This window comes from Pseudochaenichthys georgianus, chromosome 16 (assembly GCF_902827115.2).
Source record: "Pseudochaenichthys georgianus chromosome 16, fPseGeo1.2, whole genome shotgun sequence".
Lineage (NCBI taxonomy): Eukaryota > Metazoa > Chordata > Actinopteri > Perciformes > Channichthyidae > Pseudochaenichthys > Pseudochaenichthys georgianus.
The window spans coordinates 28,079,189-28,096,601 of record NC_047518.2 but is presented as its reverse complement, the minus strand read 5'-3'; the positions used below and the strand labels follow the sequence as shown (position 1 = coordinate 28,096,601).

The following is a 17,413-nucleotide window of genomic DNA, read 5'->3' as shown; positions in this document are numbered from 1 at the left end:
ACAAATACAGCACTGTTAAAGCAACTCTGAGAGAATAACCTCATTGAGTTAGCCTGAACTATTATTTCCTCTCTGGTTTCTCTCTGGACCTTAGGATAACTTTAATAATTTACCCAGAGGCAATTACAAAAAGTGATCTTTTTTTTTTTTTTTAAATGAAGCTTTAAAGCTCCAGTGTTTTGATTTATCTTTGATATAGTCCTGGTGGACGGAGCATCTGAGACTAACCTGCAGCACTTATAATTGGATCCAACTCTTGTTGATGTGATTCTTTCATGTTAGCTGAGGCTTCAGTGGCTGATGATTAATAAAACCATAATTAACACAAGTGTATTGCATTTGTATTTGTTGTAGCACATACACACATTATGATCGGAGCAGTTATTTCTGAATAAACTGTTGAAATAAAGCAAGTGTTTTCTTTACTCCCCAGATGATCACTTCCATCTCAGTTAAAAAACAGCATATAGACTCTGCAGGGAGTGTGTGTAGTGATGGAGATTAAAGGACTAAACACAGATGGCTTTCATATGTCCTGCTACAAAGAGACGGGGCGGAGCCTGGGTTGCCAGGGGAGATGGTACCTCAGACTACAGGCTCATGAATATAAAGCAGGGAGGGGTAACATGCTTTCATTTCTGCTCTCGGTCTGCATGTGTGAATGAACTGGTCCAGGTTTAGTAACAGGAAGTTGGCTTCAGGCCACAGGGAGACCCCATTTGTATTTAATCCCATCAGCTTCACCTCACACTGAGCTTCATTCCCAGCTTGAGCTAATATTCAAAATCCTCCTCTTGGCACCTAATACAACCCCCCAACCTGCAACCACCCCCATCGACACACCCCTGACTTCACCCTCCCCCATCTCCTATTCCCTATTTATCCTCCCTGATTTGGGATATTTTACAGAAATGCAGGAATGACCGCCCAAAATTAAAGGATATTAAATGTAATGTGATTTAACAGAGAAAATGCTGCAAAGTTCCCCATTTGAGGAGCAGTTTTCAAGCAGAAAAAAAGATTATATATGGACAAGCATTTATTGTGCTCCAAGATTGTAATAATTTTGGTAACACCCGTCAGGTTGAAATTCCATTTTGGTCTAATCCATGTACATACAAGCCTTAAATGTATTTTGTTTATTGCGGATTTAAAAAAGTAAGCATAGAAGACCAGACTAAGGTGGTGTACATTAAACCTGCTTAACATCAGCATTTTAGCATTGTCCATTGTTAGTGTGTAAGCATGCTAACGTTAGCATTTGACACAAAGTATTGCTGTAGCCTCTCAGTAGCCTCATAGATCCGCTACAAACTAATTATCTACCTTCTATCGTACTAACCATCATAAAATATTGTTTTGGGCACCAAATAAACAAAGACTGCAAGTAAACGTCACAAATACAGACTAAATGTTTTTTTAAGATCATTCTGGAGCTGTTTCACCACCATCCCAAATGTATTGAAAAGTACTTTTTAGGAGCAACTACTCCATTCCCTTTGCAAATTGCATTGTGGGAGAGAAGTGTCAATCAACAGCACATTAACAACATGTCCAGTGTGAACACTACACAAGCAAAATCCTGCTTAGATTTGGAACAAGCGGTTAGTGTTTTTCCTTGATAAATGACATAAGGAATGATATATTATCAAAATACTGCTGTGTCCCTGTTCTTTAGCCTTCATTGTGTACGCATGGTTACTGCACCGTCAACAGAAGAAAAACAAAAGCATATACTTTGCATTATTACTTCCTGAAGCGAATAGTCAAGAGCTGCTGGGACGCTGCACGCTGAGGCGCAGGTGGGGTTGGAAAGGTGTCCAAAAAAACAAGAGGGCTAAACATATGGTGTTTTCTGCATATGCAAGTCAGCATCACATATTCTCACTTCAATTTGTCTGCACACACGCTCACACGGACACTCACACACTCAAGAAGTGCAGGATTAATCCTTCATATACCTGCATCACATCCTTTAATTGTGGCGCTCTGTGATGCTCACAACTTAGGTCTTCTTGTTACAAGCTCATCATTTACATAAGACCGTACGACACTTTAAAACTAGTTCAGCTGCATGAGGTGACGAGAGCAGCCTGTTCAGGACACACTTAGCTAATGTCCTGCATAACTTTTCTGCCTTGGCGGAAGAAGGGCAGATGGATTTACCATATGGCCGACAGGAGCCATGCGGACTTTCCATCTATCTCAAACCCCCTTCATGCCATTTTCTTTTTCATCACTTTCAACTAGATCTTAACAGATGGAATTAGTGGTGCATAACAGGCCACAAAGACTGCATTTAACAACTGATCAGTGACTTTTTCAGGTTATAACAAGAACATGACTGAGTAGAAACCCTTTTAAGTACAGTGAGTGTTACTGTTATTTTCGGGACCCCCTTGAAAACGAGATGGTGCATCTCAAGGGGTTTATCCCAATGAATAACATTTCTATATATATATTTTGTATATATTGATTGTTGTGTTTTTATTTAGGTCCCATCTTAATGTGTGCACATGTAAAAATGTGTCTTTGACTGTGTATATATATATATACATACATACATATTTGCACACATATTTTTATATACATTTTGTTTTTATATTCGGGATTGTGGGAAACGGCATTTCGATCTCTCTGTCCACACAAACTGGAAGATTGACAATAAAGTTGAAATTGACTTTGAAGTAGAGATTGCCTTTTAGAAATACCTTAAATATGTGCTGTGTGTGTGTTGATACATGGGAATACACTAGAAGCACTAAGGTGTTTGAAATCGAGAGAAAAGACACACCGAGAGGAGCCCAGAGACGCAGAGGGGGAGAGACAGTCAGGGTGGACCGAGCACCGCAGGGAGCACACATCCAGAGCTCAGCGCTGACAAACTGACAGCCGCTGGGCTCAGGGCAGCGCTGTCTCACTGGCATTATCATGCAGACAAGATACCCACACCTAAAATGCCAGAATCAAAATTGGCACTGGAGCTACGTGCCCAATAGTCTCCAAAAACTAGCCGGTGTTCCCAGCAGTACATGGAGTTATGTTTTATATAATTTACATTACCTGAGAAGTATGTAACAGGAAATAAAAACGTTGACAGGTTAGTATGAGAGTAAGTATAAGAGGAATTGAATACCTTATTGTTGTTTATATATTTTTGCGATAAACTAATTGTATCCACATGTTACAGTTTCCCACAGTCTCCTTTTTTAAAGATCCAGAAATCTATATATTATAAATATACGTATTATACAACCTGGAGAGCAAATGTTCAGTGGTGGAACAAGGATGTACTAATCCAAACGTTTGGATATAACAATGTAAAAAGTCCTGCATTCAGTAAGTATGTGTCCAGGTCAGTGTTTTCTATTGTATAGCATTTTTATTGGACTATTCATAATAATACTGTAATGTGTATGTCATATTTTACCACTGTATCTGTTTGAAGTGGAGCAAATAAAATGTATATTCTGTGGGGTATCAAATATGTTGAGTATGATAAAAACATAACAAATATTTTCTTTCAAACATTGATGCAGAAACAATGAGTTGGCTATACATGGAGAAAAAGCCAGTTACTTGAAAATTAGGAATCGATCAGTCTTAAATTAGGGCTTTTGGTATTATAGGGCATTTCAAATGTAGTACATGATGACCATCGGCTAATGCTCTCTTTTTTAGCTTTGTATATGTGCTACCACAAGATGTCTTGCTGACTCTTTAATATTTGATGTGCTGCTGTAAATTGGCAAATGTTTGTCCCGACATTTCTAAAAATACCTCAGTTAAACTCTAGTGGAGAATCTCCTCCAAATGTGATGTGCATTCTACGTCACTGTGCCTGTGTGAATGGCCCAAAAAAGGCTACCAAGATACTATATCTCTGAAGACGAGGGCTGCAGAATATTTTGAGTTAAGATCTCTCTCTCTCTCTCTCTCTCTCTCTCTCTCTCTCTCTCTCTCTCTCTCTCTCTCTCTCTCTCTCTCTCTCTCTCTCTCTCTCTCTCTCTCTCTCTCATCGCTTGAATAATTCAGTCTCTCCAGAAAACTCTTGAGAGGAATGACGGAGGCAGAGAGGAGAGGAAGAGGAGGCCAGAAAGGGAGGGAGTTGAAGAAGAAGTGGACGGGAGGAGAGGGGAGGAAATAAACCTAGTGTGCGAAAGCGTTGTTGTTTATTATTTTTCTTGTTTTAAAAATGTTCACATTTGGAATTTTCTATTTCTTTAACTTAAACTGTATTTTATGTTTGTAAATTGTGATATAATAACTGCTCTTACAAACCAATTAGTTCCTCTTCTTTTCAATGACAATCTAATAACATTAAATGTTGTGTTTTTGCTCAGCTCCACTGCTTCTTTTTTATCCCTTTCTTCTAAGTTTAACACTCTTCAGCCCTACAGTTTGATCCTACATCCATTCTCTTTATCTCCTCTCCTATCCACTTAACGCTGTTCGCACTAAACCCTGTCATATGGGAATGAACCTTAAGTAGCTGTGTGCCAGACAGTCCCTACCAACACCTAAAAGTGCACATACACACCTCCACACACACCTCCACACACACACACACACACACACACACACACACACACACACACACACACACACACACACACACACACACACACACACACACACACACACACACACACACACACACACACACACACACACACACACACACACACACACACACACACACACACACACACACACAAAAGCACAGAGGCAAACCCCTGACCTCTCTTATCTCTTCCCTTTCGTCCCTTCGATTAACACCACACACACTTCTTCTGGATGTTTTAATTAGAGCAGAAACGAAGCACGCGCACAGTTTCAGCAGCTTGTTCTGTCACCCTCATGCTCAAAGCATCTTTAGAGAATCTCAGATCTTCCCATTCATGCAGACCATAATGCCTGGCTGTAATTGTTTTTATCTAATTGGCTGTAGGCTTTTCTACCGTCTGCAGACTTTGTGTCCCGAGCCCTGAGGGTCACACTCACAGAGAAAAAGTGAAATCCATCATCTGTAACTGATTCTGATTTTATCTCAACCTTTTCTCAGGACAATAACCGACCCGTATGGACCCTGTAATACCAGGACAATTATTCTTTCCACTAATAATAGAGACATAAACCGGGTAGTGATTTCTAGTTAGGGGTATGTGTACTTCAGGAGGTACAGTGACGTAGCTCAGCTAATTTTAAAAAGTGACAATCTTGATTTGAATATAAAGTATATCCACAAATTTACGCTTGGAAGGAAAACAAGTACACAAATCATCTGAGTGCAGATGCAAACTTGACAATCCTCCTGGTTAACCACCTTACCAAGCCTTAACATCATAAATAAAGGATAACTACATTTGTTTTGATAATACTATCCCTATCTTAGAGACTTGGATAAAAGCTAGGGATGTTGCTTTCATGTGACATAGGCCTTCAAAACCTTTAGTAGAACTACATGTTGTATGCAAAAATGAGGTAACAATATCTGAGCACAGAAATTACAACAAATCTAGCTGGATATGAAAGCATGAAAGAAGGGGGAATTGATAAAACATCAGCAGTGTACAAACATACATACATTTAAGTGTTGAGTACTCACATTGCTGCTTCCCTGTCCTCCAGGTTCGATCATGTAGGTGTGATTGCCGTCAAAAAACATCCCACTGAAAGAGAGAGAGAGAGGAGAGCTCATGTCAACACCGCTGTTGTTTTGTTCATCACAAAAAGAATAATGCATCTGAATGAAACTCCTCTTCAGCCATTGTTATGTGTAAGATTGGCCATTTCAGTTTTGGCCCATGGTTGTTTTTTGCAACATTTGACAGAATAATAACTGCAATGCACTCCTTCCTACATGTTGCCGTTTTGGACAGAATCCTCTGCTGTGCTGCTCTGTTTGACATGTGCACGGCTGAGGAGGGGTGGAGGGTGGTGCGAGACAAAAGGTCATCCAGTCAGCTCAGATATTCCCCCCCACACAGCATCACTTAAAGGTCACCTAAGGATTCCATCTCTGGAGCAATAACTAAGAGAATAAACGGAATGACCACAAATTGCAATGACACTTGTAAAAGGGTTCAGCAGAGAATCTGTGCAAAGTCCTGGTGATACTCAATGAAGCATTTAATGAGTTGACAAGAAAAACTCTTTGTATCACATAAAGGTAGGAGAGGAAGAGGACAAGCAATCATTTAAGAATTCAAAAATCTATTTCCAACTATAGGCAGCTGGGTGAAGGTCTTGTCTGCCCGCCTGCATGTGCACAAAACATAAAAGTCACCTGCGTTAATTAACTTTATCTGAAGCTTTTAGGAGATTGTTCGGGTCAAGCTGTACAGCCATGAGGGGGGAAACCGTCTGTCTTTCACACAATCACCTTCAGCACACACTCTCTGTAACGATCCAACACTGCACTTACAGCAGATTAAACACAGTGGAATCACAGGTCAAAGTGTATTTTAATTATTAGTGTTTATTTTCCCTGTGTTGTTTTTTTATACCCTTTCAATATAGTTTGTCACTGCAAATCAGAATTGAGCAACATGAAAAATAAGTGTTTGAATGTAGTTATCAATGAAAGAAACAAGATGCTGATGCTGATGTTTTTTATGCATTTCTTGGCAAGCCAAAACAAACACTGGACATTCTGCTGAGAAAATACGGGCACATTTTACAATACTACCACTGTTTTCTGAACTTTAAAGAACTTTAAAGGGGCAATTTCCCAAATCTGATTGGATTTTACATGACCCAATTATTTGTATACCAAAGTTGCAACAATTATGGTTCTCGTCAAACAAGAAATGCGTATTTGTGTTTAAGTCCTAGAGTTTCATCTCATAGTTTAGCTGTTCATCCTTTTTGGTTTAATCAGGATTAATCTGTGAGACACAATTTTAACATCTGCAAACATTTAAACTTTTCTGGGAAATGATAATTGCTAATTTCTTTCATTTCATGTAGCTAATGTAAAACACATGGAGGATGTTCCAAACAGGAACCTGCGTCAATAAGTAACTCTCTGCTGAGAGCTCTATGCTGCTTTACACGGTTAATGCCCTATTGTATTTCAGGGTAAAATGTATATACGTGTGTGTGTGTGTGTGTGTGTGTGTGTGTGTGTGTGTGTGTGTGTGTGTGTGTGTGTGTGTGTGTGTGTGTGTGTGTGTGTGTGTGTGTGTGTGTGTGTGTGTGTGTGTGTGTGTGTGTGTGTGTGTGTGTGTGTGTGTGTGCGTGCGTGCGTGCGTGTGTGCGTGCGTGCGTACGTGCGTGCGTGCGTGCACTGTATAAGAGACAGAGAAAGATGAGAGAGCAGGATGTATATTATTGTAAATACCTGACTCAGCATAAGGGAAATGCTCTGCCTCTAATGTCTAACCCCTCGACACCACTGTGCACTCCCTCAACTCTCTCCCTTTTACTGGCTCTCTCACACACGGACACACACAAACACACATTAGTGTGTGCAGGGCATACTATGAAAGTGTCTCTGTCTCCTTTATAATGTCAGCGTATGCATATATTTCCACATTAAGAAAATCAGAAATAAAAAAACCTAAAACTGTGGATCTCATTGAAATAAATCTATAACTGAAATGCTTCTAATACCAATGCAACAAACAATAACAAATACATGCATGACAGCAGTATTATTACTACACTAATGTTGTATCATTTAATGTTGTATTTGGACTAACTAGAAGTCACACATTAACATTTAGCCTGTTTAGTCTGTAACCTCATGTCATGATGTACTGCATGTGCAACGCATTTACCTTGTCATGACTTGATTAATTCATAGCCTACGTTTCATTTGCTTTGTGTGCAACGCTACAATGCTAATTTGCTGTGCTGACACATTTCCCAACATGTTGCCACAATCACATGAAATATACAACGTTATTAAAAGCCTGACCCGAGTGTAGCTTACTCAGCGATCATCAATCTGATTTCACCCATTTACATTAATTACATGCGTTAACTTCTCTGCACTGATTTTTTTGTTTATTTAGCCTGATGTTATGTTGAATGAAAATATATTGGACTGAATTAAGCTTTGATGTGACATAATGGATCGAGACAGATGAATAATATTTCCAGTAACAAGTAAAAGGGATAACAAGATGAAATAGTTTTATTCTGCCAACAATTTGCAGAGGTGATGGGTTACAAAGCTTAGATTGCTATTCACATCAAACCCTAAATGTGTTCGGAAAACTATTACAAAGCCTGCCACTCAACACTCTTTGTTTTGCCAGGAAAATTAATGTTGCGCAATCTGAAAATGTTCAGTCAATCAAGCATAATGAAACACTCCATGAACACAGATTATTGCTAGTGAATAAGCAGTAGATAAAACCGACAAGGAGCTTCTTCGAGCACTGATTTTCATATTTTTCTTACAGATAGCGAAAGTACAATAAATGTGTCTTTCTTATATGTTGCAATAACTTTTTACACCTTAATAATTATTGTAAAAAGAGCAAGGGTAACAAAATATCACATAGCGGATTAAATGTCTGAGGTTTGCCCAAAGTAGTCTAAATGTTCCTTTTTATGTAATGGGAAAATAATGTTTGCTTTCAGGAATTGTGAGGAAGCAACTGTGAAAAACTGTAATTCATGCGCATGTGTCATACCTGATTATTCATAGGTGCCTCTTTATGCAAGTGTTGTATTGTCCGCAGACAATGACATTCAACACCACACAATACACCTGCCTCTCATCTCTTCGTATATATGCACATACACCCTATAACACATACTAACTCATATACAGTGTGCATCCATTCCTCCCTGCAGGCCTTGTTTCTGACCCGTCTCTCTGCTTCAGAGTAAAAACTCTAAAAATACCAACACTAGCAAGGAAAGAGAAAAGAAGACGTCTGAGCAGCACCTGTCTGTGAGAATGATAACCTGTCACAAAAACAGCAGAGACACAGAGGAAGGCTGGCTCAAACTAATTACATTGACCTAATGGATACATGGGAGCGAGGCAGAGGACTTGGACACACAGCGGAAGCAGTGAAACACACACATGTACACATGTAAAGTCACATCATAATTGTACTTACTGCAAACCGTGACAGGTTGAGACAGCCACAAAGGAGTGAGGAACGTCTCTGACCTTCCCCTGATAGTAGCAGTGTTCTCCTCCCTGTAGCAACACACAAACACTCACAGATTAAAATCATACACATGGTGGCCTCTTCACATGTCTTATTCTCTCAAACGGAAAGAAAAATGTCCCACTTGTCGTTTTTATTACCACCTTTCATCAGATAATGAGTTCAGAGCGATCAATCACACAGAATCCATCCACTAACAAGTATGTGCTATAGATGTGTGTGTGTGTGTGTGTGTGTGTGTGTGTGTGTGTGTGTGTGTGTGTGTGTGTGTGTGTGTGTGTGTGTGTGTGTGTGTGTGTGTGTGTGTGTGTGTGTGTGTGTGTGTGTGTGTGTGTGTGTGTGTGTGTGTGTGTGTGTGTGTGCATGCGTGCGTGCGTGCGCGTGTCATGCTTAACACTTTGAGTTGAACTCATTCACATCCAACCATCTGTTTGTTAACTGCTCTGTCCTCTTTCCAAACGTCTACCCACTATTGTAGGCCTCAGCATCAGTCAATGGTAAAAGTTTTTCCATCTCTGTCACAACTCACCACCCACACTGTCTGTCTTTGCTCTCTATCTCCTGTATGTCTGTGTGTGTTTCTCTGCGAGCGTAAACACATTTTTATTTTATATAGACGTGTATGATGTCTAAGTGTCTAAGTGCTCTGCAGGCCATCTCTTCCTGGTCCATTTCTCGCTGCCTAACAGCCATTAGGCAGGATGCCGGTCTCCCTGAGGAAATGCAGCTTTTATCAGAGGATCAATTTCTTCGCTACAGTCTGATGCTTTGCAAAGCAACGCACCCGCTACGTCCACTTCCACCTCCAGCTCTCTCTGTGGACTTCATCCCAATCCGATCCTGTATAGGGGTTTATCGGAGGAGTCATGTAAGCATGTGTTGTGGTTTTTAAAACGACATGCTTAAAAGTATGTAAAACCTAGCTACATGCATTATGATGGTCGCTTGCCACAAGATTATGGAACAGGAATTTGGTCACATTCAGTCACAAGAGCATAAATGATGTTGTGCAATAAGACCGGTTTTCATACAGGATCCAATTCAACCCTAAACATTTTTGGAGGGGTTTGAAGTCATGGCTCTAAGCGTCCCAGCCAAGTTATTTTCCGCTTTAAACACTGACAAACTGCCCAGCTAGATTAGAACATTTACACAACTCTCTTGTTTTTGTGTAAAGATTGGAGCTGGGGCCAGCGGCTAGCTAACTCTGCACAAATCCTTGAAAAAGTGGGAAACAGCTAGCTTGCCCAAATGTAACAATATGTGCCTATAGCCTCTAAACATTATGTTGTCTTCACAAAGAGGTTGGGAAGTTGCGCTGTTATTCTTTCAGTTTTTTTGTGTTTTGTGTGGATCAAACAAAGGAGATATGGCCGTATTATTAAGTTTGAAATATACTTGTAGGAGGATTTTCTTTGGACAGCTGTTTCCCTGTGTAGCCTTAATGCTACAATGAGCTAACTATCTCTGTAGCTTTTTGATAACCACCATACAGTCAAACGATCAGCAAGAGAGACAATAAGTGTATTTTCTAAGATGCCAAAATCTTCCTTTGAGAGTTTCCTTTTTGGAACTAAGAGACAATAGCCCAAACCATGAATAACAATCCAAAGTTATGTGCACAGATGTGAGCAAATTACTCTGATAGCGCTTATTTCCTTACTGTTGTGTGTGTGATCAACTCATCTGCCAAAATTGCTATCATTATTGGTGAAATTGCATCATTCATGCGGACATTTGTGGTGCTTTGCTTCTTCTGCTCTCTCTCAGTACTAACTATATCAGTCTATAATTTCTCTTTCCACATCCAATATGGCCAGAACTGACAGGAGAAATAACTCCAATGCACAGTTTACACAGTTAAGAGTGGGTGCATTATTGGCTAAATAGGGAGCATATTTATGAACCAACCCTGTCTCCTAAATATTACGTTCCCACAGAACTAAACTGCATTCTCAATTACGTTAAGCAAGAAACGTATTTTCTCCCACGTTACGTTCGTTATGAACGTATCTCAAATAAGTTTATTTTCTACATATCTTCTAGAAACATATTTTCTCCCACGTTACGTTTGTTATGAACGTATCTTAAATACCTTTATTTTCTACATATCTTTGCTATTTATTGTCTTGCTTATAATAATGATAATAGTCATTTATAAATATCATTTTAGAGCACACATTGAAATCAGTAGGCGAGGCTGTAATTTTGCCAGCTGTTACTCTCATGAGCGAGGCAGAAAATAATAGTTTTTAACATGCCAAAAAGCTGCTGTGTCGTTTATTGCACCTCAAACGTTAAAACAAATCCAGTTACGTGTTTCTGTACTTCCTCTAAGAAGAAAGGACAGTAACAGAAGATCTCTGTGACGCCAGATGTGGTGGTGTTAATGCGATATGATATCCGAAAAACATTTCAGTTTAGGATGGCCAAAGACACTACACTACCCATAATCCCCAGCTATCGTTTGGGACTACAGTCCCGTTGACAAACCCCGCTCTGTGATTGGATGTTGGAGTGGCAGTGCGCCAAGGTTACGCCGAGCGTCAAGCTCTTTGAAATAGAACGAAACCACGGCAGACTATTCAAAACTGGACTCGAACGCCCCCCCAGAACGACACATGCTGGCTATTATGTTTCGCAACATGTTCTCTATGGTATGGAAGCCCATTTCCGCCACTTGAAAAAAATTAAATCCCCATGAAAAGTCATAATTATGAGATAAAAAAGTCGAAATTATGAGATAAAAAGTCATAATAATGAGATAAAAAGTCATAATTATGAGATAAAAAGTCATAATTATGAGATAAGAAAGTCATAATTATGAGATAAGAAAGTCATAATAATGAGATAATGAGATAAAAAGTCATAATAATGAGATAAAAAGTCATAATAATGAGATAAAAAGTCATACTGCTGCTGTGAGTTGCTCTAACTCTAACCCGTGAACGTTACCACAAAACTATAGGCATATATATTATATATATTATAGTTCATAACAGGTAATGTCAAAGCTATAAACTGCATTGTTGTAGTGTAGCTGCAATATAGGCTATATGTAACATCTAACATTTACAAAAGTCACCTGTAATAGTTACCTTATTTAGGACTAGATGCCGTTTGCATGGTGGAGAGCAGCAAGGTGATGAAGGGACCTTTAAAGACAGCGCTACTGCAGCGCATGCGCACTTCTTATCTCATAATTATGACTTTTTATCTCATTATTATGACTTTTTATCTCATAATTATGACTTTTCATGGGGATTTTATTTTTTTCAAGTGGCGGAAATGGGCTTCCATACTATGGCACGTCACTACTGGGAATTTTAGTTTTAAAAGACGTTTTCGTTTTTCCAAAAATTAGAAGTTGACAGTATTAAACTGTGTACAGCCCTGGAGGTTTAGGCGATAGGAAACACATTGGTGTGTACACATTTAAAACATGTAATTACTACATGGGTGAAAATCGCTTGTATCCATAATGGGCAGCATTAATATATATTCTACTCCACTACAATTCAGAGGTTAACCTGGTATTTTTACTCCACTACATTTACTTTAGTAACTCTGCAGATTCTGATTAATGATGTGAAATAAACAACCTTTAAAGCAGACTTTAGTTACACCTGAGTAAAATTCAGGGAAAGGTGATTGTCAAGTGCCAACAATCAGGCGAGATATTTGATAGTTGGTGCTTGAGAAGACTAAACATTTATCTGCAGATCTCTATAAAGTATATTAATTACTCGTTATTCTCTACTAATAGTTAATTACAAGACATCTATCAATATGTGTGTACCTCCACCATTAAACTGTCAAATTCTGCACATTTCTTATACTATCTACATACATAAGAGTATAATTAATGTGTATAATATCAGTTAAAATAAGTGCTTCAACATAGTTAACATTGCAGGAAAGCAATACATTAGACGTTAAGTACTTTCTCAGGCTTAATATTTATCTGTAGATAGATACCCCCAAAGTTTTTTCTTATTTGAAAGAAGACCTTAACCTAAAGTATTATTTAATGTTTAAATAGAGGTTAATTAGTTTGTCTGTTTTGCACATCCTCCTATTAATATCTTTGTACATCGTGCACTAAACTGTTTTATTGTAGAGATCACTTACAGTATCTTCTTGATTTTTTATATTCTATATTTCTATCACAGACCTTCTACTTTCCCCCTATGAAAGTATGTACTCTTAATATTTTTTTCATCAAATAACATTATTCAACAAAAATAACATTATTCAACAAAAATAATTCAATAACGTGCTTTAACCACTAGGCGGTGCACACAAGGTACACACAGCATACTAATAATAACTTTGTATTAGGACACTTATGTATAACATCTGAAGATGTGTAGTTTTATTCATGTTTTTACATCATTTTACAGGATATTGCTATACTATTTCTCATGCTTTACACATTAATATCTGATTTGTAAAACATCACAGACAGAAAGGCATATCCGTCATTTAATGGTAAGCTATTGAAATTGTGATTCCATAGATGTGTCTCCCATCACCCAAATTCCCTGACTATTCTCTCAACTCAGTATTTACATTCTTATATTCAAAGAAAATCAGTCCTTTTCTATCAGTTGTGCACCGTTATGGTGTAAATGTAACCTATCTACCAATTGGATCAAATATAAAAGTCAGCCGAATTAGTATTGATACTGCAAGGAGACGTATTTTGTGAAAAGAAATGCAAGGTGTTGTTTAATTGTTGATATATTTATGATCCACGTCACATATTCAGTTTTGGCGGCAGTTCTCCTGTTTGTCCAGAAGTCTTCTCATCAGGGCTCTATAAATAAAGAACTACAGCAGATGTGTAATATTTAATGCAGCCGAACTGTGTATTACAATGCCGTTATGTGATGACTTCCAAAGAGAAAAGCAAGAACACTCGGAATAAAGTATTATTATTATTATTTTTATTTGTTCGGATATCATATCGCATTAACATCATATCCCAACATGCATTGCGGCTAAACATCCAATCAACGAGCTTCAAGCTGAGGATCTTGGGTAATCTGTTCAGTGGGTTTGTGTGTATCCTCAAAATGTCCCTTATAGGCCTACGTCTGTTTCCGGTGACTTTATTTACGGCTAAAAAGCCCAAGATTATAGAATTAAACGAATAAATAAAAACAAGGATAATTGTGTGTTATTGTTGAGTAAATAAGGAAAAAAAGATTTTCAAAAATACAGATTTCAGTATTTTGAGGCTCTAAGCCCCATTTCTTTTCCTCACAGACGGGAAAAAAAGTCCGACATTATACGATTTAAAATAAAAACATAAAACACTGGCATGTAATTTACGTTAGAATAAATAGAATGGTTTTGAATAATAGATGAGAGTAAAATCTACGTCACTTTACAGCCCCGCCCACTTTTGGGGAAACCAACGCTGTCATTTGAACGGCGATCAAGCCTGAAGCCACAGAGATCTTCTGTTACTGTCCTTTCTTCTTAGAGGAAGTACAGAAACACGTAACTCTGGATTTGTTTTAATGTTTGAGGTGCAATAAAAACACAGCAGCTTTTTGGCATGTTAAAACTATTATGTTCTGCCTCGCTCATGAGAGTAACAGCTGGCGAAATTACAGCCTCGCCTACTGATTTCAAATGTGTGCTCTAAAATGATATTTATAAATGACTATTATCATTATTATAAGCAAGACAATAAATGGCAAAGATATGTAGAAAATAAACGTATTTAAGATACGTTCATAAGAAACGTAACGTGGGAGAAAATATGCTTCTAGAAGATATGTAGAAAATAAACGTATTTGAGATACGTTCATAACGAACGTAACGTAGGAGAAAATACGTTTCTTGCTAAACGTAATTGAGAATGCAGTTTCGTTCTGTGGGAACGTAATTTTTAGGAGACAGGGTTGTTATGAACATATACAGTGGGGCAAAAAAGTATTTAGTCAGCCACCAATTGTGCAAGTTCTCCCACTTAAAAAGATGAGAGAGGCCTGCAATTTTCATCCTAGGTACACTTCAACTATGAGAGACAGAATGGGGGAAAGAATCCAGGAAATCACATTGTAGGATTTTTAATGAATTCATTGGTAAATTCCTCTGTAAAATAAGTATTTGGTCACCTACAAACAAACAAGATTTCTGGCTCTCACAGACCTGTAACTTCTTCTTTAAAAGCCTCCTCTGTCCTCCACTTGTTAACTGTATTAATGGCACCTGTTTGAACTCGTTATCAGTATAAAAGACACCTGTCCACAACCTCAAACAGTCACACTCCAAACTCCACTATGGCCAAGACCAAAGAGCTGTCAAAGGACACCAGAAACAAAATTGTAGACCTGCACCAGGCTGGGAAGACTGAATCTGCAGCTTGGTGTGAAGAAATCAACTGTGGGAGCAATTATTAGAAAATGGAAGACATACAAGACCACTGATAATCTCCCTCGATCTGGGGCTCCACGCAAGATCTCACCCCGTGGGGTCAAAATGATCACAAGAACGGTGAGCAAAAATCCCAGAACCACACAGGGGACCTAATCAATGACCTGCAGAGAGCTGGGACCAAAGTAACAAAGGCTAGCATCAGTAACACACTATGCCGCCAGGGACTCAAATCCTGCAGTGCCAGACGTGTCCCCCTGCTTAAGCCAGTACATGTCCAGGCCCGTCTGAAGTTTGCTAGAGAGCATTTAGATGATCCAGAAGAGGATTGGGAGAATGTCATATGGTCAGATGAAACCAAAATAGAACTTTTTGGTAAAAACTCAACTAGACGTGTTTGGAGGAGAAAGAATGATGAGTTGCATCCAAAGAACACCATACCTACTGTGAAACATGGGGGTGGAAACATCATGCTTTGGGTCTGTCTTTCTGCAAAGGGACCAGGACGACTGATCCGTGTAAAGGAAAGAATGAATGGGGCCATGTATCGTGAGATTTTGAGTGACAACCTCCTTCCATCAGCAAGGGCATTGAAGATGAAACGTGGCTGGGTCTTTCAGCATGACAATGATCCCAAACACACCGCCGGGGCAACGAAGGAGTGGCTTCGTAAGACGCATTTCAAGGTCCTGGAGTGGCCTAGCCAGTCTCCAGATCTCAACCCCATAGAAAATCTTTGGAGGGAGTTGAAAGTCTGTGTTGCCCAGCGACAGCCCCAAAACATCACTGCTCTAGAGGAGATCTGCATGGAGGAATGGGCCAAAATACCAGCAACAGTGTGTGAAAACCTTGTGAAGACTTACAGAAAACGTTTGACCTCTGTCATTGCCAACAAAGGGTATATAACAAAGTATTGAGATGAACTTTTGTTATTGACCAAATACTTATTTTCCACTATAATTTGCAAATACATTCTTTAAGAATCAGACAATGTGATTTTCTTTCTCATTTTGTCTCTCATAGTTGAGGTATACCTAGGATGAAAATTACAGGCCTCTCTCATCTTTTTAAGTGGGAGAACTTGCACAATTGGTGGCTGACTAAATACTTTTTTGCCCCACTGTAAATGGGCTGCAACAAAATAAGTTGTACAAGTCGGGTAGATAAGGCTGGATGGAGCTGCAGATGAAGGGAGAGGTTAGGTAAAGAGACAAGTGTTCGCTGAAGAGACAGAGGGCTATTTATAAGTGGAGCTGTGCTCTACTATCCAGCGTCTCTCCTCCCCCTGTCGCCCTGAACCTTCTGCTCCACTTCTCATCAAAGCGAGAAACACCCAAAACCCAGCGCTGTGGGTACATCCTCAGTGTGTGTGTGTGTGTGTGTGTGTGTGTGTGTGTGTGTGTGTGTGTGTGTGTGTGTGTGTGTGTGTGTGTGTGTGTGTGTGTGTGTGTGTGTGTGTGTGTGTGTGTGTGTGTGTGTGTGTGTGTGTGTGTGTGTGTGTGTGTGTGTGTGTGTGTGTGCATGTGTGTGCATGTGCGTGTGTGTGTTACTAAACTGGTCTGATCTGTGCTCTCCTTAGACTCATTTTAGAGTAATTCATCATCTAATCTGGACGCCACCATACACAATAACTAGGTGTAGGTCTGCTGGTTATCAAGTGGGACACTTTGCCCTCTGAATGTCAGTAAAATGTGCTCAATCAGATAAAAGATAACGATATGGCACAAAATACATCATATGTTACTGTTCATGAGGCAGAAAGTGCCTCACCACTTGTGTATGAATACAGTCAGTCTACTGTGTTACATTGGCTTTTGACCTCTACAGTGAGCAGAGTAACAAACAGCAGCTTGTCTCATATTAACCTTGCTGAACGGCAGCCATTA

At 39.1% G+C, this 17,413-nt stretch overlaps 1 protein-coding gene across 2 annotated transcripts in view; it reads right to left on the bottom strand.

The window, feature by feature from the left end:
• Positions 1–17,413, bottom strand: part of adam22 (ADAM metallopeptidase domain 22) — a 64,022-nt gene that overhangs the window by 28,579 nt on the left and 18,030 nt on the right. For both annotated transcript variants that reach the window (XM_034103469.2, XM_034103471.2), the window contains exons 5-6: positions 9,084–9,166; positions 5,609–5,672 (exon numbers count right to left, since the gene is read on the bottom strand). In XM_034103469.2, the coding sequence (XP_033959360.1) occupies positions 5,609–5,672; positions 9,084–9,166 (147 nt within the window). The remainder of the gene's footprint in view (positions 1–5,608; positions 5,673–9,083; positions 9,167–17,413) is intronic.